Source organism: Ascaphus truei, chromosome 14 (genome assembly GCF_040206685.1).
Source record: "Ascaphus truei isolate aAscTru1 chromosome 14, aAscTru1.hap1, whole genome shotgun sequence".
Lineage (NCBI taxonomy): Eukaryota > Metazoa > Chordata > Amphibia > Anura > Ascaphidae > Ascaphus > Ascaphus truei.
In genome coordinates, this window is record NC_134496.1 from 30092125 (window position 1) to 30118092 (window position 25968).

General features: G+C 42.4%; 1 protein-coding gene across 3 annotated transcripts in view; it reads right to left on the reverse strand.

The window, feature by feature from the left end:
• Positions 1–12086: 12086 nt before the first annotated feature.
• LOC142465886 (alpha-1,4-N-acetylglucosaminyltransferase-like) overlaps positions 12087–25968 on the reverse strand; it is a 100511-nt gene continuing 86629 nt past the window's right edge. For 2 of the 3 annotated variants that reach the window (XM_075570296.1, XM_075570295.1), the window contains 2 exons: positions 25487–25923; positions 14491–15254 (listed from right to left, as the gene is read on the reverse strand). In XM_075570296.1, coding sequence (XP_075426411.1) covers positions 14664–15254; positions 25487–25909 — 1014 coding nt within the window. In that variant the 5' untranslated portion in view covers positions 25910–25923 and the 3' untranslated portion in view covers positions 14491–14663. Of the gene's footprint in view, positions 12160–14490; positions 15255–25486; positions 25924–25968 lie in introns of those variants that run through there. The other variant, XR_012787997.1, reaches the window with a different exon arrangement.

The window sequence follows — 25968 nt, forward strand, 5'->3', positions numbered from 1 at the left end:
GTAAGAGTTTTACCTTAATTTTCTATATATAAAAAAAAAACTTCACTGTTTGTGTTCTCTGTTCTGCTCCTCTATATATTGTTATATGTGTTCCTGCTCTTGAGGGAAGTAGTTTTACGGCGCTCCTTATTTAGGGTAGTGCAATAGTGCCAAAGTGAGATGAATAATACAAATGAATAATAATAGTGCAATTGGTGATTATATATAAGGTGTTCGTGAAAAAAAACTCAATAAACACAAATAAAGTGATACCGACCGTACCACTCATCTTTAATTATTATGTGTCTATACTTCTGTGATTTATGTAAGTGCGATACTGTGACCAATATAGATGTGATTTAATAGAGAATTACACTATTTGTATAATTTCTCATATAGAGGACACATGCACTGACAGAAGAAATACCTCATCTCTATCATCCACACCACATATATAGTGGGAAAGGCTTTAATACATCCTGAAAAGGGTGAGTTTCCTTTTTGGCTGACATCCTAGATTAAGAATAATTGAGAATTGATTACACTATGTAGTTTTTATTTTCATTTCATGGTGACATCCGCTCTCCCCAAAGTTCCGAATCCAGTCCTGAGGGATGTAACCTGAAGTTTATTTGAAGAATCCTATCCTGAGTTGGTGACTTGGAATAACCGCGCCGCCTGTATTTATCTTCACAGTGAGTGAAATACTTATGAAGTGTCACTGTACTGATTAATTAGCTGTACAATATTGCACTATATTCTCTTGTTTTTTTCACATGTTATTTTGGGAGTATTTGCGCTCTTGATTTCCTGCTTCAGTGACCTGTTTGGACTTTGGATCGAGTCCTTTTTCTGGAGCTGCACCACTTCCATATGTAATATACTTTTTTTTTTTTTACCATATCACAAGTGGGTTTACAGGGTCTTTACTTACACAGTATGTGCGCTTGAACTCTCTCTCTCTTTGCCTTATGTTAGCGTAGCACGCAACAAATTAAACCAGGTATAAAGAACATACTAACTCCTTAGATCAACTTGCAGATAAAATCCTATTTCCTTTAAATTATAGTTAATAGACACAAAACAACGTTCACAGCACTCATAAAAGACAAATGTGAAAAGGTATAAGCCAAATAATTTAATGAAAAAGAAAAGCACACACCCACACAGGGTATAAATAAATTGCAATATCAGAATATATGTGGCAAGGGAGAAAGGAAAAGAACAAGGGAAAGGGTGGGGAGGGGCGGGGTAGGGGGGAGGAGAGTTAGGGGGGTAGTGCAAACAAAGTGGTGATACAGGGGAATGGGGGCAACGTTTCGGGTTTAGGACCCCTTCTTCATGCCCGTTCTCAATGGGCAAAAAAAATGATGTCCAATGGTACTTCCCTTAACCCTGTAAAAACTCCCTATGAAATAATGCAAAAAACGTAAATAAAGTCAATCCCAAAAGAAAAAGGTGAAAAATCAGTCTAGCACCTCCAAGCAAAAATGAATGGATATGTAGCTCCCGAACAACGCTCGGTGAAAGTCTAGCTAGCCACAAGGTAAAGTTCCCAGGTTCCCTCGTTGAAGTCCTCAACTCTCCTTAGTTAATGCTCACTCAGTAACATCAAATAGGGTAAACAACAAAGGAGCATGCACAAAATAGCACAGATATAGTAAGAGTATTTCTTTACCAACCAGTGTAAGTCATAAGTACAGCCGCACTCTCCGTTACTGTTTGTTGTAGTCCGTTTGGTGGCGATCCTTCTGCTCACGCTCACCGTGGGGGATAATACCAGCACCCCTTACCAGGGCCTGTAACTCGGGAAGCAGGGGGCCCCAAAGGCTGAAATGAATGCGGTTCAGCTAAAGAGACCCCCTGCATCAATACTGTGTTAGTAAAATCAAATAAAAACAGTGTGATCACCTGTAAGAGCTATGCAGCGGAAAGCAGCTCTCTGTGCCGCTCTTACAGATTGCGGGAAGATCGCAGCGGCAGAACTTAGAAAAAGGCTGAGATAAGACACTGGTATCCCGAGTGTTATTGGCATTTTCCTACCTCACTGTTTAAGACTTGCGATAACTCTTTCTGAATACCGTGATAACACAAATGTCAGACGGTGAGGTAGCGTCATGCCAAACCATTCGATTTGGCAGCGATTTTATCAAAGTACTACTGTAGAATAAGCCCCGTAGTCTCTGAAATAAACCTAAGCGCCAACAGTGTGATCTGTGCTATTGATCTGCTCCTTCTCTTACCGTGCACCCCAAAACTGGAACAATCTACTGGAGACTCTCACAGCCGCCAGCAGCCTAAGTTCTTTCCAAACTAAATCAATCATTTTAAATGAGTCTTTCAATAAATTATTGGTAAAATGCATTTCCCTAATGGTACCGTTACCACGTGACCCCAATTTCCATGCTAAAATCCCTCCACCTTTACTGGCATAGGTACAATCAGATCTTCCCAATTTTAACAATTCACTGATGTAAAAACAGGTCAACCCATGTTGGGATATATTATTGAGAGCCAGACGTCTGGTCTGATTCATTATGGCTCCGGAAACATTTGTCCATGTCCAAACATTTCTGTTGTATCTTTGAATATTATCCAGCTTCCATGGTATCCCCAGGAAAAGGTACCCACCAACTTCTCCACACACTGCTCCACACACCCAACACTTCATTTGGTTGGTTTTATTCGCCACAGTTGCCAGCAGTCAGAAAGTTTTTTTTATTATGCCATGATTCTTCTTCTGTTAAGATACCGCTACCAATCTGGAGGAAGAGAAGAATACAAGGTGAAATTCTCTTTGTATTAACACACGCTTAGTTGACCCCTTACCATTCGCTACCTCTTCTCCCAATTAGCGCTTGGTTTCTCCAACCTTAGGTAATACCCAGACCATAGTCCTTGGCTGTAACTCAGACACGTGGCTCCACTGCATAGACAATTTCTTTGGTACATAGATCCCTATATTACACTGGCGACACACTTTATTCGAGCTCGGCTAGTCCCACGAATTCGGGTATACCCGGGTGTATTGAGGTTTGTGACTGTTTTCTGCCCGAGTGCATTGAGTTATTTTCCGGCAGGGATTGAAGCATTTTATTCCCGCTGGCTGCAATACTGCACAGTATATATATATACTGCATTACAATTCATGAATTTAAGCCATCTGGTAGACACGCGAAGCATTGCAGCCTATTAAATCCTAATCATTATCATTTAACAGATCAGCCGCCCATCAGCCAGGCATGAACCCAGGCTGGGAAGGCAAACGCAACGGGGCTTGTCAGAGGTGAGGAGCGGCGCATTCCAGGTATCTGCCAGGTACATACCGGGTATTTGCTCGAATAAAGTGTGTCGGTGCAGTACATATAGTGGTCTTGGCTTGTATAATACCATCATTACAGGCATACCCTGCATTAACGTACGCAATGGGTCCAGAGCATGTATGTAAAGTGAAAATGTACTTAAAGTGAAGCCCTACCCTTTTCCCACTTATCGATGCGTGTACTGTACTGCAATCATCTTATACGTGCATAACTGATGTAAATAATGCATTTGTAACAGGCTCTATAGTCTCCCCACTTGCGCACAGCTTCGGTACAGGTAGGGAGCCAGTATTGCTGTTCAGGACGTGCTGACAGGCGCATGCGTGAGCTGCCGTTTGCCTATTGGGCGATATGTCCTTACTCGCGAGTGTACTTAAAGTGAGTGTCCTTAAACCGGGGTATGCCTGTATTGTTAAATAATCTATCAGTCCAAAACATGTCAGCTACATCTGTTGTCACTTGATTTTCGGTCACCCATCCTACAAAGGACAATTCGTCTGTTAGAAAAAAAGGTACATTCACGCTCCTGTGATACAGAGCCCTGTACATTTATGATATTTGCTGTTGTGATCCATGTCCTCTGATCGACTATTTCATTGGGATTATTTCTTGCAGCTTGAGTCACATGGGTATAAACATATCCTACCAGAATCCTTCGGGCATGGGTTTGTTGCCATAAATATTCCCATATTTCTTCTCCTCCCCATACTGGGTGACCATGTATCTGCTACCTGTTTTTTTCCATGTGGGCATCCAGGTGCAAAGTCCTTTATATGTGGTTCAGCTGTCCATGTAGATGTGAAGAGTGTCATCTTTGACTTCTTCCAGCACCATATGGATAGACTGTAGTTCCGCTCATTTCCTCTATACAGGTGTCCGTGGCTGGGTTATAAGCAGCTGCTACCCAATTTCCCCTTTCATGGGTGGATCTGCCCGATACATCAGTAAACCATGCACCTTGTTGTTCATCATCCGATAACATTTCCTAACCTGGAACCTCGGATACTGGTGATGGTTGTAGCACAGGTGCAGGTAAATCACAACTGTTGGTGAGGGCTTCAAATTAGATCAGTCCTACCAACTGCTTGGATACTGTAGGTCTCTCGGTTCCCCGGCAGTAATGTCTCTTCTCTCCTGTAGATATCACTTCCACTTCAACAAGTTTTGGTTCTGAGCTATTACAGTTCTAACAGGGAACCAATTATCTCTTGCCCATCCAGCAATAGGCAAATTGTTTTTCACGGTTATCCAGGATAACTTAGTCATTGTCTCTATGTGCTGTAGAGCTATATAACCCGCTAATAATGTCTTCTCCAATGGAGTATACCTTTGTTGAGCTCCAGTCAACTGTTTAGACCAGAACCCAATTGACACAGCTCTTGATCCTTTGGTGGGTGCCAGTTGCCAGAAACCGCATCACATTACAATCCTGGTTACTGTGACATCCAGCTGGAAAGTTAGTCCTTCTTTGAGAGGCCCTAAACAGTGATGTTATTCTATAGCTTGCTTGGCTGCCAGAAAGGCACTTTCCTGGTTACATTATTTATGGGGCAGAGTATCAACCCCAAATGTGGAATGAAAGTGGCCCCCTTCATCCCTCTCACACAGTCATACATCCTCAATCGAGTTATCCCTTCTTCCACAGTATGCCATGCGTCAGTAGGTTCTAAATCACTGGGGTTTACACAGTCTCTTACTAGATCGAACAGGGAAAAATTGTCCACATAATGTCTCACTCTTCTTATTATCTGTCGTACAGGAGTGTTAGTGGTCATCGCCCCATTGCAACTGCTTCTTTACCAGATAACATTACAGTGTCGCCTACTTCATCATATATATGCAATATATATGCAGAATCCAGACTAACAAGAGTTCTCCTGTTTCCTGCCTATGAGGTTTTGCCAAATTGGTCTGTCCAGACTGAGTATAATCTCTTATCTCCTAGGTCTCTACATCCTTTCCATCATAATATCTCGTTTCCTCATCAGCATCATGCTCCCTCCGATGTTGCTGCTTCCTTTGATTAGCCATTACTGGTTTACTTTTATACTTTGAACATTGGTTAGACTCATCTTCATCATCTGATTATTTCCAATTCAACTTCCTCCTCCTCATTAATGTCTGTGACTGGATTCAAAGGGTACCAGTCTGAAATCTGAATTATAGTTCACACCCTTCAGTTCATATTCCAGTGAATATTATGTGTCAGAACCACAGACAAAATAGAATAGTGTTAATATGCTTAGCTTTTATTGGTGATTATATGCTTACACAAACGATTACTGGAGTACACAGATCACACACTGAAACCTCAGGAGGAACCCTTTAATTACAATGTCTTGGGAGAGCAGGGAACACGATAGCAGGTCCTGACATATTCACGTCCACGGAGAAGTACCCCAACCCCCTTCACCCTACCCCCACCCAGGCCTCACAGTTTTATACCTTTGTTTAATTATGATCCTAAACCAATCACAACTAATGTTGCAGTTAATAATACATATATTACAAGCCCCCTACACTTGGCCTCTTTATTCTGTATCCAGCCCGCCTTAGCACTAAGCACTAATATTTGTCAGTATTGCGCACCTATTGGCTTACATTACAAGTAGAACCAGAGCCTAGTACAGTAGTATATCGAATAACAAGGTGACACTATCTTTTACCTCTTAAGACCCTAGCACAGCAGTACATCAAATAACAAACGCGTTAACCCTTCCCATTATAGAGAAGCGTCAGTAACTTTTACCTCTTACACTACAATAGAATATGCACATCATTAACCCAGGCTGTGCTGAAAACGCTGTGTAATATGACAGACATATGCTTATAGGGGCCCATGTAAAATGGTCAAGAAGCAAAAAGTGACACACTGTGGGGTGGATCCTCAGAGCTCCATTAAACCTAATTAGGTACCGTCCATTAGTTTTCTTCCACTTAACGGGTATCCTCAAAGCTAATGGTATGCAGAGCAGCGTCCGTTCACAAACCGACCATCGTTAAATTACCTGTATGAACGGGGCTTAACGTTGCGCAGGGACGCGTTAAACAATACACTGCACTTGCGCAATGGTGAAAAGTATAACGTGCGTTACAAATAACGCACATGCATTAGTGACGCGTTTCGCATGTTGCAATGTAAAATAAATACACATTACAAACTGAATAACTCAGCCATATCAGCTAAACAGATCAACTGTTGACATGGCTTAGCCGGCGTCCACCTCTGCTGCTGGAACTGCTCCGGTGTCTGATGCTGCAATGATCCACAGCAATCGTGGTGCTGAATTATTTGGATTATAGGTCTGAGATGTTGCCACAGCTACAGGATATTAAATACTACAAACCACTCACAATTTGCTTTAACCGCTTCAGAGAAATTAAATATTTAAAGTGAATATAAATTGGTATCCACAATGAGAGCACACGAGTCGCACTAAAGCCAGCAGCCAAAGGGTGTCAGCTGATTGATGTCGTTTGCTGATGTTAATGCTGCTGTGTTACAATTCAAAACACACCAACCTTCTCATCCCCCTGTATCCTATGTTTCAACTTACCCTGCATTATAAATTGTAAGTCCCTCAGTGCAGGGCCTTCCTTACCTGCTGTTACAATAACTGTAATTGCTTGTTATTTTATTGTTTTTTTTTGTCCCCCAATCCTATTGCACTGCTCAATTTAATATGTAAATAAAGGATAATAATAACAGTTTTCATGATGAAACCGGCTGTGGTGAAACGTGTAGAGTGACGTTCCACGCTGTCCACCGGAAACCCCTTGGATCCGCCGACACCAAACATCCGGAGCCCCATAGACGGAGCCGTGCGGTGTGCGTTTGGCGGGTAAATCATACCAAGGAGGACGAAAACTGCTCCAAGTTCCAGCAGCCGGTGTCGATCGCATTGATCACATTGCCTGTACTTTATTTTAACCATGTGAGTGTATACAACCTTATACTTACCCACATCAAGTTTTTATGGTCTGCACTATGTTCGGTCTTCTTTCTCATTATATGAAGGGTGAAAGTGGATGTACACATTCCGGTGCTACTCTCAACCAGACTGTGGTCTAAGATCCACTATCTAAAGATACCCTTACATGTATTTAGACCTTCCTCTGCTTGTGAGTATCAAATTCAAAAGAATCAAGAAGCTTACATCTGTATCTGCATTTGACAATACTGTACTATTGGATACTTGTTCTCTTTTTCCACATATGTTTGCGCTTCCTACGACTCTCTGGATTTCTAATATTAAACGTTAAGCCAGCTGGTTTCCCCTACCTGTCAAGATGGCAACCTACAAATGTACCGATCAACATAGCCATGTTAGTATAGCCAATATGGCTGCCATTTCTGGTTTACCTTTCCCCTGTAAATAACCGTTTATTCTTCTGTTTGAGATTACTGCATGTATTTTGTGGGCTCCATTGTTTGTTTGGCCCATGTTTCACTGAGCAAGGCCAGCGCTCAATTAATCCCTGGGTTAGCCTTTGTCTATGACCAGGTGTGGTGCTTGGGGACAATGAAGAACTGGGGAAGGTTGCAGACTCATATGGGGAAAAAAATACTTCAAGAGCGGAGGCTTTCTTCATCCCGACAGTGAGGCGCCAATCTCTGTGGGATATATGGTGCTGAGACTGGGATCCGAGTCCTGGGTCCTAGCCCCATTGACTCGATTCCTATTGGTCATTTTCAATTTTCCGCTCTCCTTAAGACTTTAACTTGGTGAAGACACTCTCTTCACTGATTGACCGGTACCCTGTTTTCCATGTTTTCAGATGGAGGCCTGTTAAATACAGTATGTAAGCTGATGCCGATTCGAGCCTTTCGGTTATTATGACGCGTAACCAACTTGGGTCATAGATTATAAGCAGTGGGGGCAGAGGCCTCCCAAAAAGTAGATAGGAGGACACAGGATATTGCAGATTGCTTTATATAGACATAGTAATAAAAACAGTAACACTTACAAACATATAGAGAATGTAGGCAGTGGGACCACCCTGGGTCATGGAGTGCTGGAAAGTACAGTAGAACTTCTTTACAGGAAAACCGGTTGGCTGCCGTCCACAGAGTCCGGGAGTAAGCGTGCAAGCTGACTAAGTGGTGTGTTCTGAGTTCCTACCAGAGTCACATCGGAACAAGGCTTGGGGCCAATCCAAATGGGAGATTCAGACCTGCTTTGGGCCTTGCGACTTCTATGCTTGCTTGAGACTTGAAGAACGAGGCTCAGGGCCGATACAAGTGGGAGATTCAAAACGGCTTTGTGCCTTAGGACAGGGGTGCGTACATTTTTGATCCTGCGCCCCCCTGCCTGCTCACCTCCCGGCTCGCACTCCCCTCCTGCTCGTCTCCCGCGTCAATTGACGTTGTGGGGTCATGTGACGTGATGTTGCCATGGCAATGCGACATCACGTGACGCCGCAGCATCATTTGATGCCAGGTTACCATGATGACACTACACAAAGACCAGGTAGGAGAAGCTGCAGAGGCCTCGCGCGGACCCCCGGCTTATAATTTATATGCCCTGGGGGAGAGTGCGGGACCTCTGTAGCCACCGCGCCCCCACTGGAGACTTTTGAGCGGGACTTTTGAACTTGCTTGGTGGCCAACTGCATTCCTGAGGTCGGGAAGACCCGAAAACCCTACGAACATGGAAGTACTCCTGGGTAAGTCATAGAAGCGGTGCCCAGAACCTAGTCAGCAAGGATTCCCAAGGTATTCCCCTGTTTCAGTGAATATAGCTCTGATCTGTGTTATGTGCTTTGACTGCTGGCTCTAGCTGGAGCACATTTTCTTAAACTACTATTTAGTCTGGTGCCTTGATCCAGGGGAATATGTCTGATCTTTAGTGACAATGTCTATATAGACCATAGTGTTTTACGTCACTTTAAAGTAAACCAAGATCAAAATCCTTGTGGTCTCAAATGATATGAATGGAGTTGAACGTCTTAACATTCTTTTCAACGTTGCTGGTTAAATCTCGTGGTAAACACTGCGTTAGCAATAACGCAATGCATTACATTAATGAGTGCAATAACTTTCCCTAAACCTTTATGGACGAAAAATGTTTGCATGCTGCTGTTTATTACAAATGTATGTATTCCTATCAAAAATGTTTATGTGAAAGACTACCCAATTGGCAAAAAAATGGAAATATTTATTACGGGAAATAAAAAAAATGCTAGTCTGCAAAAAATTGTGCGGGAGTCATCAAAACATGATCCTCCCTATCGCACATGGATTAGTGATACATGTAAAAGGCAGATATCGCCAATTCAGGCCCGATATCGTAAATCGCTTTGATGACTCCTGGCATCTGAGTTTAATCTAAGCATTAATAGTGTGATCTGCACTATTGTCTAAAAGGTGAAATAGCTTGAGATATACCAAGCTTTATATAGATATGTTGAATCATTTCACATAGCAAACACAAAAAAACAAACACATTTATTTTAGACACAATAAAAAGTGCATGTGCCTCTGCTGCCATCTTGTGGAAGATAAGCGCTAGTTTTTCACACTTATCGATGCATGTACTGCTGCGGCCGAGTTTATTCGAGCATTTGCCCGTTCTCGGCCGCAGCAGTAGCCTGGCGCGCGCCGGAGGGTGACGGGCGCACGCCGAAGCAGCGGAAGAGCGCCCTCCGATCGGGGCGCTCTCCCTCCCGCTGCCGGGTCCGCCGGGTCCCCCGGAACCCCCTGCCGCCGTCCCCCACATCGCGGGACACCCGGGCTCCCTCGGGGAGCCCTGGACGCGCGTGCAGGGGGCGCAGGCTCCCGATGACGCGTGACCGCGCGTCGGTGACGCACGGCACGCCGAGGGGCGGCCACTAGCAAGCCGGGAAATCTCCCGGCTTGCGGATCTGGCCGATGAGCAATAAAGTGTGTCGGTAGTGTACTGTACTGCAATCGTCATATACGTGCAAAACTGATGTAAATAACCCATTTGTAACAGGCTCTATAGTCTCCCCGCTTGCGCACAGCTTCGGTACAGGTAAGGAGCCGGTATTGCTGTTCATGACGTGCTGACAGGCACATGCATGACCTGCCGTTTGCCTATTGGGCGCTATGTCCTTACTCGCGAGTGTACTTAAAGTGAGTGTCCTTAAACCGGGGGTATGCCTGTAACGCGCTATAATGGCTTTTTAGTAACAAAAAACTGTTAGTGAAAAAAAAGTCGCACGATAGGTCAAAAAATGGCAAACACCATTTTTTGCCAGTAAGTGCTATTCATAAAGCAGTGATAACTGACTTGTACTATAAAAGCTCACCATTTCTTTTCGCCAGCTAAAATCTGGCGTAAAAGAGACATGCATTAAAGCATTATGTTTTTTGCACAGCATTAATACAAGAGGCCGGCGGGGGTCTCCGGGTTTTCCCCTCGGGTGGTCCCTGTGGGTGTACATGGGCCTCCAAATGGTCCCCGCAGGTGTCCGGGGCCCTCAGGTGGTCCCCGCAGATGTCTGTGGGCCTCCAAGTGGAGCCCGTGGGTGTCTGGGGGTCCTCGTGTGGTGTCCGCGGGTATCCGGGGGCCCTCGAGTGGTCCCTGTTGGTGTACGTGGGCATCCAGTTGGTCTCCGTGGGTGTCCGGGGTCCCCGGGTGGTCCTTGTGGGTGTCTGGGGGTCCTCGGGTGGTTCCCTCAGTTGTCTAGGGGCCCCTCCACCCCAAGGTGTAAGCTTGCCCCATCCCCACTTTCCAAGTTGGCAGGTTAGTATCATTTTGCCAGGTTACGACAGATCCAATGCGATCATTCTTCCTGTAATTATACAGATAAATAAGAATTTTAACCCAGGTGAGTGTTAGGACCTGCTAACGGTCATGCCTTGTGAGTGGCAGCAGGCTTAAGACGCTTTGGCCAAAGGGTTAAACTAAATGAATTTTTTACAAGAGATATATAGGTATTGCACTGTGTATTTTTGTCACATTCGAAGTAGCTTTGGGCATCTTTGTTTGTTTTTTGTTGTATACATTTAGCCACGCCCACTAGCACTCCTTTTGACACTTATATGCATATATATATTATGTGGTAATGGTTGGGGTTTCTCAGAGCTTGTTGGGAATCTGTGTACTTTGTGTCCAGGTGTCCTCTGGTGGTTTCCACAGGTGTCTGGGGGCCCTCTGGTGGTTCCCGTGAGTGTTCGTGGGCCTCCAGGTGGTCCCAGCGGGTGTGCGGGGGCACCAGAGGGGTCCCCGGGTGGTCCCCGCAGGTATCTGGGGGTCCTCGGGTGGTTCCTGTGGCTGTCCGGGGGTCCTCATGTGGTCCCCTTGGGTGTCCGGGGGCCCTTGGTGGTCTTTGCGGGTGTTCGGGGGCCACACAGGGGTCCCCAGTTGGTCCCTGCCGGTGTCTGGGGGTCCTTGGGTGGTTCTTCTTCTGCTTTTATGCAGCCTGTGACGTCACATTTGAGTGGCAAATGGTTCCCACCATTTGATTGTATTTTATATTGTATTGTTTCTGGCAACGGAGGACATGGACGGTGATAAGGATGAGGACGGCCTTCATCGTGGCAGGCTGTCGGGGGTACGTGCAAGTTTTATTAACTTTATTTATGCTGGTTAATGTTTTATTTTAAATGGGCAAATGCACTATTATTCATATCTGGATAATAGAAATGTTGCCCATTACTGTACTGTATGTGTTAGGGGGGAGGGGGTGGGAGGGGTGTGTATTTATTTCAAAGTATTGGATTTTTTTGGTGGGGCACAGGATTGGTACCGCAGGCCAGCAGGGACCCCTGGACACCCGCGAGGACCACCCGAGGACCCAGAAGAAGAAGAATACTTTACCTGTTTCTGTTTTGGATTGTGGATATGTTCGAGAGCTTGCTCAGACCACGGGAATCGGAGGGTGAAGACATCTAATGGTAAGACAAAACATTGAATGTATGTTATTTCTCTTTTACAGTTTTTTTCATTGTATGTATATTTTTATTGTAATTTTTAAATCGCCCATTCATTGCCAATGTATTTATGTATGCTCCTTTAGCGCTATACATATATAGGGGCCCATGCACCAAGCAGCGATAAGCCACTTATCGCCAAAAAAGCCTACAGCGATTCAGTAAGCACAAATAAGTCGGTGATAAGAGACCTTTTTGGCAAAAAAATTTGGCGAGGAAAAAAAATCGCCAAGCGAGCGGCGATAAGCCACTTATCGCCATGTTTTCAAACTCGTGCAATTCTTGTAGCCCCGATTAGCTTATCGAGGCTAATCGCGGCTCTAGGAGCTCTTGGGGGCAGAGGGGGTGAGAGAAGCGGGTACCTGGCCCGTCATTCACCCACTCTGCTCCAATAAACATTACAATATATACTAACCATAAACAATAAAGAACTAAAGAAATCCCTAATGAATGCACTCAGTGCTATAATGTATTGTTAGATGTAAATTAAAACCATTTTATTATGGATATGATAAAAAATAAATCCATGGCCAATTTATAGACATACAAGTGTGTGAAAAATAAATAAATAATGAGTAATTTATACACTATAATGTATGACTGCAATATTCAAGTGTTAGTGTTATCACCTTATCTTAATTAGACTGGTGATATTTAATTGATTTACACTAACACTTAATTACATAAACTTCAAATTCACTCATTGAATATGGAGCACAGAAAAAAATCCCTTTTGAATGGCTAAAATGAATGCCTAGTAGGGATGCAGTCAAACAAACAGTTATAAAATTACTTTTGATAATGCGCACATATAAGTTTAAAAACATAAAACCTATGCTTGATCTTGATGCTCATGTTTGTGAGCACCGCAGGATATAACATTAGCTAGTGAGGATAGTAATAATAAGTAGTTGGTGTAGGTCACAGCAGAGGGGCCAAGTACCCACTTCATTCACCCCCTCTGCCCCCAGTAAACCTGCTATTGTGCCTTAGCCCCTCCATTGCCTTAGCAGCTATCTGCTATGGTAATGAAGCTGCTTTAATGAATTTTTATTAATAGTGTGCGGGAGCAGGGGTTCTCCTGAGATGAACCACATTATTTGAGCCTCGGGGACCTCCTGCTTCCCAAGTTACAGCCCCAGATATGGGGTGCCGGTATCTCCTTCATTATTTAAAACCCCCGGTCATGTAACACGGACGACTTAAAAATGGTGGCGTTACCGGCACCCGATGCCCCATACCAGGGCCTGTAACTCGGGAATCAGGGGGTCACTGAGGCTGAAATCAAAGAGCTTCAGTTCAGGAGACCCCCTGCTCCCGCACAGTATTAATAAAATTTTAATTTAAGCAGTTTCATTACCATAGCAGATAGCCTCTACGGTAACTAGTTTGTTTACATTTTTAATTTGGGTTTTAATACTAGTGTAGATGAGCAGGGGTACTCCGGAGCAGAACCACATTGATTTGAGGTCCAGGGGCCCCCTGCTTGCCGAGATACAGGCCCCGTTACGGTGTGCCGGTATCTCATATGCATTTACATGTCCCGTGTCATGTGACCGTGGGAAACAAATGCATAGGAGATACCGGCACCCCATAACAGGGCCTGTATCTCGAGAAGCAGGGGGTCCCCGAACCTCAAATCAACGCAGTTCTGCTTCGGAGACCCCCCGATACAATACACTAGTATTAAATTGTATATTAAAAATTATTGATCTTCGGCTAGATTTTCGCAGGGACTCATCCTGCAGAAGAAAAAATTCGCCGGGTGAGCCCTTTTCAGAGAGGTGATCAGCACGTCGCCAGCTACTCGCCAGTTTTGCAAATGTTGCTATCACTGGTATTCTGGGCTTTCTGCATATCGTAATAACAACGCTGTCAAAAATGTAAATTTAAAAAGAACGGCGATTTTTTTTTTATCGGCGCTTTGTGAATCGGCCACATTTTTTCTTCTGGGTTAGAGTTTTTTTAAAGAAGTGACCACTAAACATACTTCATACTTTCTCTCTCTGTCTCTCCGCTTTCTCTCTCTTTGGCTGGTTACTAATTCACTATCCTAGTTTATATAGCACAGCAGGATCTGAGCAAAATCCTTTGCAGTCCTAGGCATAGCAGGAACTGTACAAATACAGCACAACAAGAGGAACCCACAGTAGTTATAGCAGACTACAGTATGTGTAGTTTACTGCAACCATTAATTACCAACAGTAGCTTGACATCATATCTCAGTCCATACTCCAGTTTGAGGTACCAGCAGCAGCCATTTCTGTCCAGAGAAACACTACAAAAATATGAGTTGTATACCTATATTTATTCTGTCTAAATACGTGACCAGTATTTTGTGGGCCCCGCCATCTAGGTCGTATCAGATCTTTTCAGTTTTCTGTTTATACTGTCCAGATGTTTTGACATTGCTAACTGTGAGAATGATCTAATGCGTTTGGTGGTTCAACCCTAGTAAATAACTAATGGTGAGTGATCTCATTCCTCAGAAGTGTTCTGTAAGTGGTGGGGCAGTACTGCTGGTAGAGATGATCCACCAATGTGTTACTCCCAGGAACCACAGTCTTATGTCCAGCACGATTCATGAAGTTCCACAGGTGCAAACCATAGGAGCTGCTGAAAGTTGGCCATGTCTTCCACACCTGGAAGTACTTCTGCCAAGATGGATATGAAATAGGGTAGAAGCGTTGGGGGTTTAAGAAGGAGATGCTTTCACACTTGATATCCTCTGCGGCCTGAAATTTAGGCAGGTCACACAACTCTTTCAGAACGCGTGTGAGGAGTGATGGCCCTTGGTATCCCCACACTTCTCCTTTATAGTTCTGAACAAAGTTTTTCAAGCAGTTCCAGGTGAAATAGTTTCTGGGAGACATTCCAAAAACAGCACTTCCAGAAATCTGAGAGAATTCAGCAGCCACAAAGTTCTCATCCATGATGGGTCGAATTGAAATGACGTCAGTGTCCATATAGATACCACCATATTTCCAAATAAATGCATACCTGCAGCCATCGGAGCTGACATGGGTCCAGTACTTTTCCAATTTAGGATCAACCTACAAATATAATGGGAACATAGTCAGTGGTGGAATTGAGAAAAAAGCAAGCAATTTCATCAAAGGAAGGAAGTGCCTCAATGATCAGTAGAATTTCTCTGGGTTCACTGCATTTAGCTGTTTGTATACAAAGAATACTGTATCACACCAATAGTGCCTTCCTGCCTCTCATCTGTCTCCCCTGCAATCTATCCTAAATGCTGCTGCCAGAGTCACGCTGCTCTTTCCTAGATCTGTCTCAGCATCTCCCCTCCTGAAATCCCTCTCCTGGCTTCCGATCAAATCCCGCATCTCACACTCCATTCTTCTCCTCACTTTTAAAGCTTTACACTCTTCTGCCCCTCCTTACATCTCAGCCCTAATTTCTCGCTATGCACCATCCCGATTCTTGTCTTCTTTCTACCCCCTTTGTATCTAAAGCCCTCTCCCGTCGTAAACCTTTCTCACTCACTGCCCCACACCTCTGGAATGCCCTTCCCCTCAGTACCCGACTAGCACCCTCTCAATCCACATTTAAAAGCCACCTTAAGACACACTTGCTTAAAGAAGCATATGAATAGCACTGTGGATATTCTGAACACATTATACATAAAGCATGGCCCCCTGCAGACGCACTTACCAGAACTCCCTCCTACTGTCTCTGTACGTTCTCCCTACCTACCAATTAGACTGTAAGCTCCTCGGGGCAGGGACTCCTCTTCCTTAATGTTACTTTAATGTCTAAAGCACTTATTCCCATGATCTGTTATTTATATTATCTGTTATTTATTTGATTACCACATGTATTACTACTGTGAAGCGCTATGTACATTAATGGTGCTATATAAATAAAGACATACAATACTTAGATTACAATGCAAAGCAATTATCAGTTCACGCTATACTGAAAACTTGTCAATGTAGCCTTCCAACCATGAGCTTAGTAGAGGCTTATTCCTAATGCTTTTCACAGTCTCCCATACTATATCCTTAGGAGAGGCAGTCAATAAATGAATAAATATCTTTGCCAGAGGGAAGTTGTGGTTATTTCAGTGGTCAAAGTATGTTAGAAAGCAGTGGATGTGTTGAGAACAGGAATGTTTTAACCTGAACCTCAAGGGAATTACTTGTTTGTATGTAAATATTGTCCTGCAAAAAAATAAAAGGAGACATTCTTTTTAGGAAAGTTATTTTATTCTTCACCGTAGAGAGGCGGTAGTGATAAAAAAAAAAAACCTATGAGCATATTCACAAGTGTCAGACAGGTCCTGGGATGTGGAAGGTTTAAGGATCCTGTCTGAGACTTGTAAATGTACTACTATGTGTTCTTTATCATTAAGAAAAGGTTAGACATATTTTAAAAGGGAAAGGTTTTCAGGAATATTACATGTAAGTTAGACATAGGAAGGGTGTTGAGCCAGTGTTGATCTGATTGTAATTACTGTCGTCAGGAAGTCATATTTTCCCCTTGTCAGATTTAGAGTTTAGACTTCATCACAAAAATAGTTCAGGTCTGCTCCAACGTTCTCTCTTGATTTGCAAAACAATTTAAAGTTACAAAGACAGAGAGGTGATACAGTACCTGCTCAGCCTCTGTTTGTGATGTGTAGGTACTGTACACTAGTTGAGAGAAACTATATGTAGCAAAGAAAAAATCCTCGCCAAAGAGCTGCTCAACAATGGGGTCAAATAGGCAAGAAGCCCCTATTATGTGCACTCAGTTACCCATATAAAGGTACAGTATGATATAAAGGTACAGTATAATATAAAGGTACAGTATAGAAGTATTCACATAGTGTACATTTTAGAAAATGGCGCTCAGCGATACACTTGCACTGTAGGCTAGAGCAGGAGAGCGCAAACATTTTGTGCTGCGCCCCCGTCTGCCTGCTCCGGAGCTTGCGCCCCCCTCCTACCTGGCAGCCGCGTCAAATGACGCTCCGGGGTCACGTGACCCCGCTGCTTCATTTGACACCACATTGCCACGGAGACACATCACAGCGTCTGAATCCTGGTAAGTTTTATTGTTGCAGAGGCCTCACGCGATCCCCTGGCATTCAATTTAAATGCCTGGGGGAAGAGCGTGGGACCTGTGCAACCGCCCGCGCCCCCCAGACAAATATCCCGCCCCACTGGGGGGAGCGCCCCACAGTTTGCACACCCCTGGGCTAGAGTAGGCAGTGAGAAACGTAGCTGACATAGATATCAAAAGGCTAGAGCCCTGATTATAGCTGGTAGGTGTATTGGTAAAAGGTACTTAATGTTTAATAGTTCAAACTAAACTCAAACGGGGACAATCAATGGTGTGTAGATCGTGTGGTATAGATCAAAAGTGATATGTGAAACATTTTCTCCAAAGATAAAAATCACAAGGTCGTCTAAAAAGGTCTAATTAGTGAAAAAAATCAAGTATGTGCCCATATGTAACTCATGGGTTTATAGGTAGGTTGCTGTCGAGGAAGATAATAATCCCCAGATGTACCCCCAAAGAAAGCTTGTGCAAGTGCTACGAGGCAGTGTATCAGAACGATGTACTTGTGCCTTATAGGAGAGGATAATACTAATGCTGTATCTAAACAGCGGTACGAATTGAATATTGCCTGCAAACACTACCCAATGCTAGGGAAATGGACAAGGGTAGAGGTGGAGGTAACCCTCATAATAGTAACTGAATATGTCCTCTCTTAGTTGAGTATAATCGAACTGTACGCAATGCCTTGCAGATAATGTAATATCCAAAGCGATGTCTCTAGGACTACATCGACCACAGATAGACAAATGACCTGGTAGTATAACCGCCAGATCAACACAGAATTACTGATCAGATGCCTAGTACTGACCAAAGTATAAGGTCTTGCCCAATATACATTACCCTTGTGACGGTAGGGGGTAACCATGCACTCAAATAAAGGTTTAGCCCATTTTGGTTACGATGAACTAAAGAGAAAGAACCCCAATAAGCACTCTTACACTGTGTTGAGATGATTAGTTGAATTTAAAACTAGACTTTATTAGGAACATGATAAAATAATGGGATTTAAAATAGGATTAAACTAAATGACAATACGCTGAAAGTCCCTAAGGGATACTGTAATCCCAGGGTAGATAAGTATTATCAGCGTTGCGTGAATACACCAGCTCCAAGGGTCCTTATAGTGAGGAAGCCTTGGGGAAAGCTAATTGAGGGATTAAATGCAATCCTTATATGTAGTGCCAAAATATACTACTGTAGTGGTGCAAGTGGTGCAATAGTGTTGAGATGACACTGTACGTAGGCTGGTAATTGCCGACGTGCACGTTTCGCTGGAAGTGCTTAATCATGGCCAGTGTCTTAACAGTTCCCTATATGTTCAATTATACTTTATTTGTGTGCAATTTCAACAGCTAAGCTACAGGTTCTGCTAACTTGACCTAGAGTTTGTCATCCTTGGTGTTACTCTACAGGACAACATATATTGTTTATTTAACCCCTGAGGTACACAGATGCATTATCTTACTAAGATTGATATGACACTTATCTGCTAGCACAGAGGCTGTATGCAATCACGTGTGCAAGCCGCGCGGGACGGCCATGCGTTGCAAGTGGGGGGCAGAGCCAAGATCCTTAGGTACCTTGAAAACCAACCGTGGGTGCCCACACTCTGTAAGGTGCGCGGGAGGCTGTGAAGCAGCAGGTAAGGAGGGAGCATGCCTTGGGGGACGCGCTCCCGATTCCTTAAAGTAAGGTGGGTGGGAGGCTCCCCGATTCCTTACTCTCCTACAGAGAGGTTAAACATTTGTAAACTGTCTGAGGACATAGTTGTCATTCTAGACGATTTCCCTCTTTCTCTTCGCCTTCATTTGGCCTCTTCTTGTCCATGTTTTAATTGTGTGTAATCTAAAAAATTATTTTGCAGTATATTTGAAATTGGCTGAATTCTGTGTGTTTTGGGAGGGTTTTCTCTCATTAAAGTAATGTCAACAACTTTCTGTCCAGAGTTATCTGCTTCTGAAGAGGATTAGTTCATCGTTAATCTTTTCTTTAAATGAACTCAGGATTATCCTAAGTGATGGCTTGGATAGAAAGCTAATAAGCACAAAGGAATTTGAATTTCTGTCAACTAAAGCACCAACTGTGGCTATCTTTTATAGTCTACCCAAGATCCATGATAATCCACTCAAACCACCAGGCAGACAGATTTTGTTGGGTAACTACAGCTTTACAGAGAACTGTAGTGTGTACATTGATAAAATACTACGTTCAATAGTAGAAGTAAAGTTTTAATTTGCCAAGTTTGAATCCAACTATACAAGAAACATATCCAGATCTTTTCGAGACCCCTTCAAATCAAAAATAATATCATCTATGCACCTGTGCCATGTGACCAGGTACGGGTCGAGTCCCGCCCATGACCAAACTTGGTAAATTTAAAATTTACTTCTACTATCAGTAATTCCAAAATTAATTTCCTGGATTTAACTATTTATATTGAAGACAATAAAACTAAAACCAAAAATTATTTCAAAGAAGTGGACAGTAATAATTTTATTTTACAGTCAAACTGCCATTTGAGTGGAAAACTACGGCGCTCCCTTAAAAATACCTATGTATGTATATAATGGTAAAATAATAATAAACAATGGACTAAGATAGTCAAATACTAGCCCTTGTATGTAACTGTAACCTCCAAACTAAAGCTCAACCTTGAAAGAAGGACCCTTCCTTGATCCTCAGTAGTCAGTAGTCACCAACCCTGTGTTGGTGGAGCTGCAGTATTTTGATCACAGAAGGCCATCGTAGTTCTTGGGTGAAAGCATCTGTCACAGGCCCTGCGACCGGATGCGAGAGCAGGGAGATCCCTGGAGGAGCTGACACAGAGGATACAGTGGCTGGAAGTGCTGTACTTGTATGTAAGTTTTGTATACGTACCTTTTTGGTTTAATAAAGTATTGCTTTTTATATGAGCATATGTGGATGTCGCCCTTATTCTTGAGCAACAAAAGAGGGATTGACTTGTGACAGCTTCCCTCAGACATCACTTTACCCCCACAAGCTGACCCTAGCGGTGACAGGGATGGTTTGCAGGAAAGAGCTGAAAGATACTGTGATAGGATTTGCTCACACTTGCCCGTGTGAGTAGAGCTGTTATCAGCTTTATTTTATTTATTCCACATCACCCTGATAGTTCCCGTGTGCAAGGTTTTATGACTGATTAGTTTACAAGGTATACTCATTTATGTATCTTTATTTGTTTGTTCCTATGCGCTCACCACAGCTCAAACTGCCACCAGAAAAAACTCGATTGAAAATATTCCTGTTGGCCAGTACAGACAATTGAAAAGGAACTGTACTGAGAATAATGTCTTCTTAGAACAATCCAATATTCTCACTAATACATTTATAGAAAGGAAATATAAAAAAAACTAATATATAAGAGGCTCAAAATAAAACTATATCTTTAACAAGAGACTCGATCCTTACTCCGAACAAAATCCAGACCAAAAAGAACTTTGAGGTGCCATTTATAACGCAATATAATAAAGAAGCATGAAAAATAAAACACATCCTCAATCAACACTGGCATTTGTTGAAAAATTATCCCATTTTTGGAGGTCATATTTCAGATACAGTACAAGTCCTATTTAGGAAGGCTCCCAATATTAAAAATAGATTAGCTCCGAGTGCCCTAAAAAAGAAAAAAGAAACTATTATCCCTGGGTGGTTAGATCTTCCTAAGGGATTTTTCAATTGCAAAAATTGCACAGCTTGTGGCTATAGTTCCATTCCAGGGAACCACTTTAAATCCAATGCAACTGGAAAAAATTACAAAATTAATAGACATATAAATTGTAGATCTAAATTTGTAGTGTATCTCCTGGAATGTTCATGTGGTCTACAGTATGTGAGGAAGACCATCCGTCCAATACGAACAAGGATTTTAGAACACTTTGGAAATATAAAAAGAAAGTTGGTTACACATAGCGTGTCTAAACACTTCCTTACGGTCCACAATGCTGACCCTAAGAGGTTAATGTATAAAGGGATTGAACAGGCCATGCCACATTGGAGAGGCGGGGACTGAAATATTGACTTAATAAAAATAGTCATTTTGGAATTACCAATTAGGTACTATGTCACCTGCCGGTCTGAATATTGACTTTGACCTGAGCGTATTCCTTTAAGGATGATAGGACTCTAATATGTGCCTTAATATTGTGTAGTCCCAGTGTTCAGTTAATTATATATATTTTTTTATATATAAATTTACTAAAGTCTTCTAACCTCCGTCTCTATTCTATTGTCTATTACAGATGTGGAAATATCATAATTATTATTAGAGTTTTAGCTATTTTAATATTTTATTATAGTATTTTATTGTATTTTTATCATTTTTGCATAGAGAATTTAATATTGTATCGCTCTCTGTGTTATTTCACTATTAACTATAGCATCATAGTATCAGGATAGTTACACATTAATCGTTACTTTATGGTCTATCTAGACATTTAGTTTCCAATATGCCTGCAGTCACCAATGAACTGGCTGAGTAGGGTATTTAAAGACATTACAACCAATCAAAGACACTCCTGATGAAACCTTGCTAAAGGTGAAACGCGTAGAGTGAATCCGGTCACTGCTGAGTGGGACGCTACACACAGTGCTGCCTTCTTGTCTACAGACCTTCCTCCTGTCTATCATCCGGGGATCCTAACACACTATGTGAGTGTGTTTTACTATATAGTTACTTTATAAAAAGTTTTATTCAGTCTACACTATTTGTGGTCTTTTTATCCCAAACCACAAAGGTTCCTATACTTGTTGATATCATTTGGTACAGCACCGCAAAGATACCTTTACATACACTAGAAGATTAAGAAATTTGTGAGTTTGTGAGTACAAATTTAGTTGGAGTTAGGAGAAATCTACTACTTAGAATCACCAAAAACATATTGCACCATTGTTTGTATGTTTTTTCTCCACATATACCTGCGCTCCCCAAAACACCTGGACACCTGAGAAACACATGGATTGAGAAAGCAATCTACAGTACAATAGGGTTTGAGCTGCAAACCACCTTTGTTTGTTTGTATTTGGATATTTATTTTATTTTTCACTTCACTATCACATATATTTGATGCACCTTTTAACGTGAATTAAGCACTATTTTTCACTAATAATATATTCTTATTTTAAGAAATATCACTGATTAGGTTAAAGCGCCACTGAGGGTAACAGCATTTGTTTTTGTCTTCTGTCTCTGCCTGCTTTATAGTTTCCTGTTTCCTGCACCTCCTTGTCTTTGCTTTATTTGTGCCTAGACTCCTTCTGCTTCTGCCCCTGCCCTGATATGTTTCTGTTTAGTTCCTGTTTGAATCCTGGCAAAATTATTAAAGGCCCTTGCTTATGAACTAGCTTGTCCCCGTCTTTGTCCTGCTGCCTAGTCCTGCTCCAATGCCCAGTTTCTGCTCCCCCGTCTGTTTCCTGCTCCCTGATCCCAGTTCCTACTCCCCTGCCTTGTGCCTGCCTGCTGCCGACCGCTGCCTGGACCCTGACGATCCTGCTTGCCACCTGCCACCGAACCCCGACTGTGACCCCGATGATCCTTGCCTGCCACCTGCCACCGAACCCCGACTGTGACCCCGACGTTCCTTGCCTTCCCTGCTGTTCCGGCTATCGAGGTCCTATATTGCTCCTGTGGTTCTGTGACATTATGGTATATGTTTTAGACGTATGTCAGTTAAGTAGTTCTAACTGTTGCAACCAATGAGAAATTACTTAAGGTCAGTTCTCCTTACAATCTGTTACTCCACCCCTGATGAAGCTCCATTTGTGAGTGAAACATGTACTGTAGGGCATCATGACACAAAGATGTCATAACCAGGAAGTGATTTGCAGCTCAGCAAGAGGCAGAGAGGGAAAGTTTTGTGATTTGTTATGCATCCTAGATCACACTCTCACTTGGGTTGGTAATGCTAGCTTCTACAACCATTTAGTACCACACAGCTACCTGTCCAGTTCGTGAGTGGCAGCAACCACAACTCTCTTGATTCTAGTGACACCTACTGTAGCAAGAGGGTGGCTGTTTTTTTTCTTTTAAGGCCCTAAGGCCATTATATATTCCTGTGTCTGCCCTCCCTAAATCATTTGGCAAATGGGTTATACATTCATACCCTGTCTGTACCTAGTAATTATCATAGGCAAAGGAACTGTTGGCACCTAATCCTATTATGGCTACTGTATATTTCTGCCTAGGTCCCTAATATATTAATTGGTATATAGGATATTTACTTAGGCATACAGGTATTAATCACACCCCTCTTGAATTTAATATGTTCCTAGCCAAAGGGTGGTCTGGGTTACCTAGTCCATTAAGGCTACCTTCCATCTGTGCCTCTGTTCATATTAATGCAATTGGCATACAGGTAATTTACCAAACTGCTGGCTATTGTGTAATTACACAGATAATAGTAAAGAACCTGAGCGCTTCACATTTTCCTGGGTTTTGTTTAAAAACTTTTTTGACACCATTTAATAAAGTATATAATATGTATGTACCACTTCACTTGTTTAGCATGCATTTATGAAGGATAAGTAATGTGAAAAGTAACCTTATTAGTTGATTTGAGGTACAGTAAGTGGGAATTTAGAACGGGGTAATGCAGTTGCTGTGGTTTAGTTAGATTTTGCAAAGGCTCTTGATACAGTCCCACACGAGGTTAGTGTACAAAACAAAGCAAATTAGACTCAGTAAAAATATTTGCACCTGGATTGAAAACTGGTTGAAGGATTCACAACAGAGAGTTGTAATAATTAGAACTTTTTCATGTTGGGCTAAAGTTGTGATTGGAGTATGTCAAGGATTGGTATTGGGACCCGTGCTTTTTAACTTCTTTATTAAGGATCTTGCATTTGGCATAGAGAGCACATCACTTTCAGCTCTCCCCAGATACCAGGAAGATGCAAATGTCACTAAATAAAAAATCATGGAGCTGAGATACGTCAATCACTGGGGATATATAACTGCTAAAGAAACTCAGTGGCCAATTTAGTAAACTTCAATAAGTGCCATATCGACGGTTTTGGGCACTTTTCTAGCGAGTTTGCATGTGTAGCTATTCAGAAAGCTTCAATAACATGCCAAACTCGATAGAAAAGTGCTTCTTCCAGATCGGTAGAGCTCCCACTCAGACAAACTGAGCAATAGCTCAAAAAATGTTCAAATGCGCATTTAAAAAAAAAAAACAAGCTACAGTATTCAGGTAGCTCCAAGATTCACATTGCGGCTGCAACTCGCAAGCAACTCGCAGGTGACTGAAGGGTGACTAGATGGGATCCGCAATGTGATTCTGAAGAAACAAATAATTTTTACTACATCGGATTTAATCCGGGTGTCTCCGGAGCTGCCCCACATTAATACCAGCTCTGGAGACCCCCTGCTTTTATCCTATGTAATAAAAATAAATTTACAGGCAGCTTCATTACCTTAGCGGATAACCGCTAAAAAAATGAAGGAGTTAAATATCAGTGCCTAGTTTGCTAGGGGTAGAAGGGGTGGGTGAAGGTGGTATTTTGCCCATGGTGGGTGTTTAGGCCTACTGGGAAGGTTGTGGGAAGAGTTAACACCTTCATTACTCCTTCAAACCGTTCGATATGGCAGTGATAACATCGAAGCTACCTGAATAGGTACCTCAGTCTGAAATGAAAACTTTATATTAAAATCCTTTTTTTAAACACCCCAATCCTGCTGTCACTAAATGGTCCCTGTCACAGGCAGGGTCACAAATGACATCACAGGAGGTGAGAATTGGACAGCAGAGCAACATAGAACACTGAACATGGCAGCCCACAGAGGGAAACCATGATCTCAGTTACTTGGTGTGATTTACAGTACCTTGCTTTTTTATTGACATTTAAGCCCATAAAATACCTTCTGGAGCCTGAAGACACTTTTTCATTTAAGTTAAGCATGAAGTTAGAAAGTAAATCTAAACTACATAAAGGCCCAATTTACAGTTTTATTAAGCAGTGCTAAGCCATAAGACGTATTACCTAGCACAATTTAGTGAATAAGCATCAAAGTGTTGCAAGTCACAGGCTCCCAGTTTATCTGGATCCTAAGAGATTTTAGAGTGATTTGACATGGCTGGTAATCTATCTTAAATGTAAATCAGTCAATGTCGGCATTTTCATGGTGTGGGAATTTCTGCATGTTAGTCAATATGTGCAAATGTCTTTCTCACCTCTACAGAATGTGCTAGGAATGAAGTCTTACCTTCATATACCAAGGGTGAAGAGGTGTATTGTTAAACAAATCCTGCATTCTCAGAGGGAAGAAGTAAACATTATTGAAAGATGAGAGGGTTGGGAAACTCTGGCGAATTCTGTTCATATCGTTTTGCGAGGATATGTTGGTCAAACCTTTCATGAAAAAAGCCACAGGCCTATCATGGTACACACGGGCTGCTGACTCGAGGGCACATAAGACCAAGGAAGGGAGCTCCATTCTGTCAGTGGTCTCCATGAATATAATACCTTTTCCTTTGCTCAGAACGACCTCTGGTATGATGTTCTTGGATTGTATAGGCCTGCAGAAAATGCAACTCTGCTTGTAGACGAATGCATAGAAGAAGAAGGAAAAGGCTACTATTGACAGAAATAAGTAAAGGACCTTTAGGGATTTTAACGTTGTTGCCATATCTGGTGATCAATCTGCAGGAGAAAATAATAAGAAATGTATATAAAATTAAGAAGTTC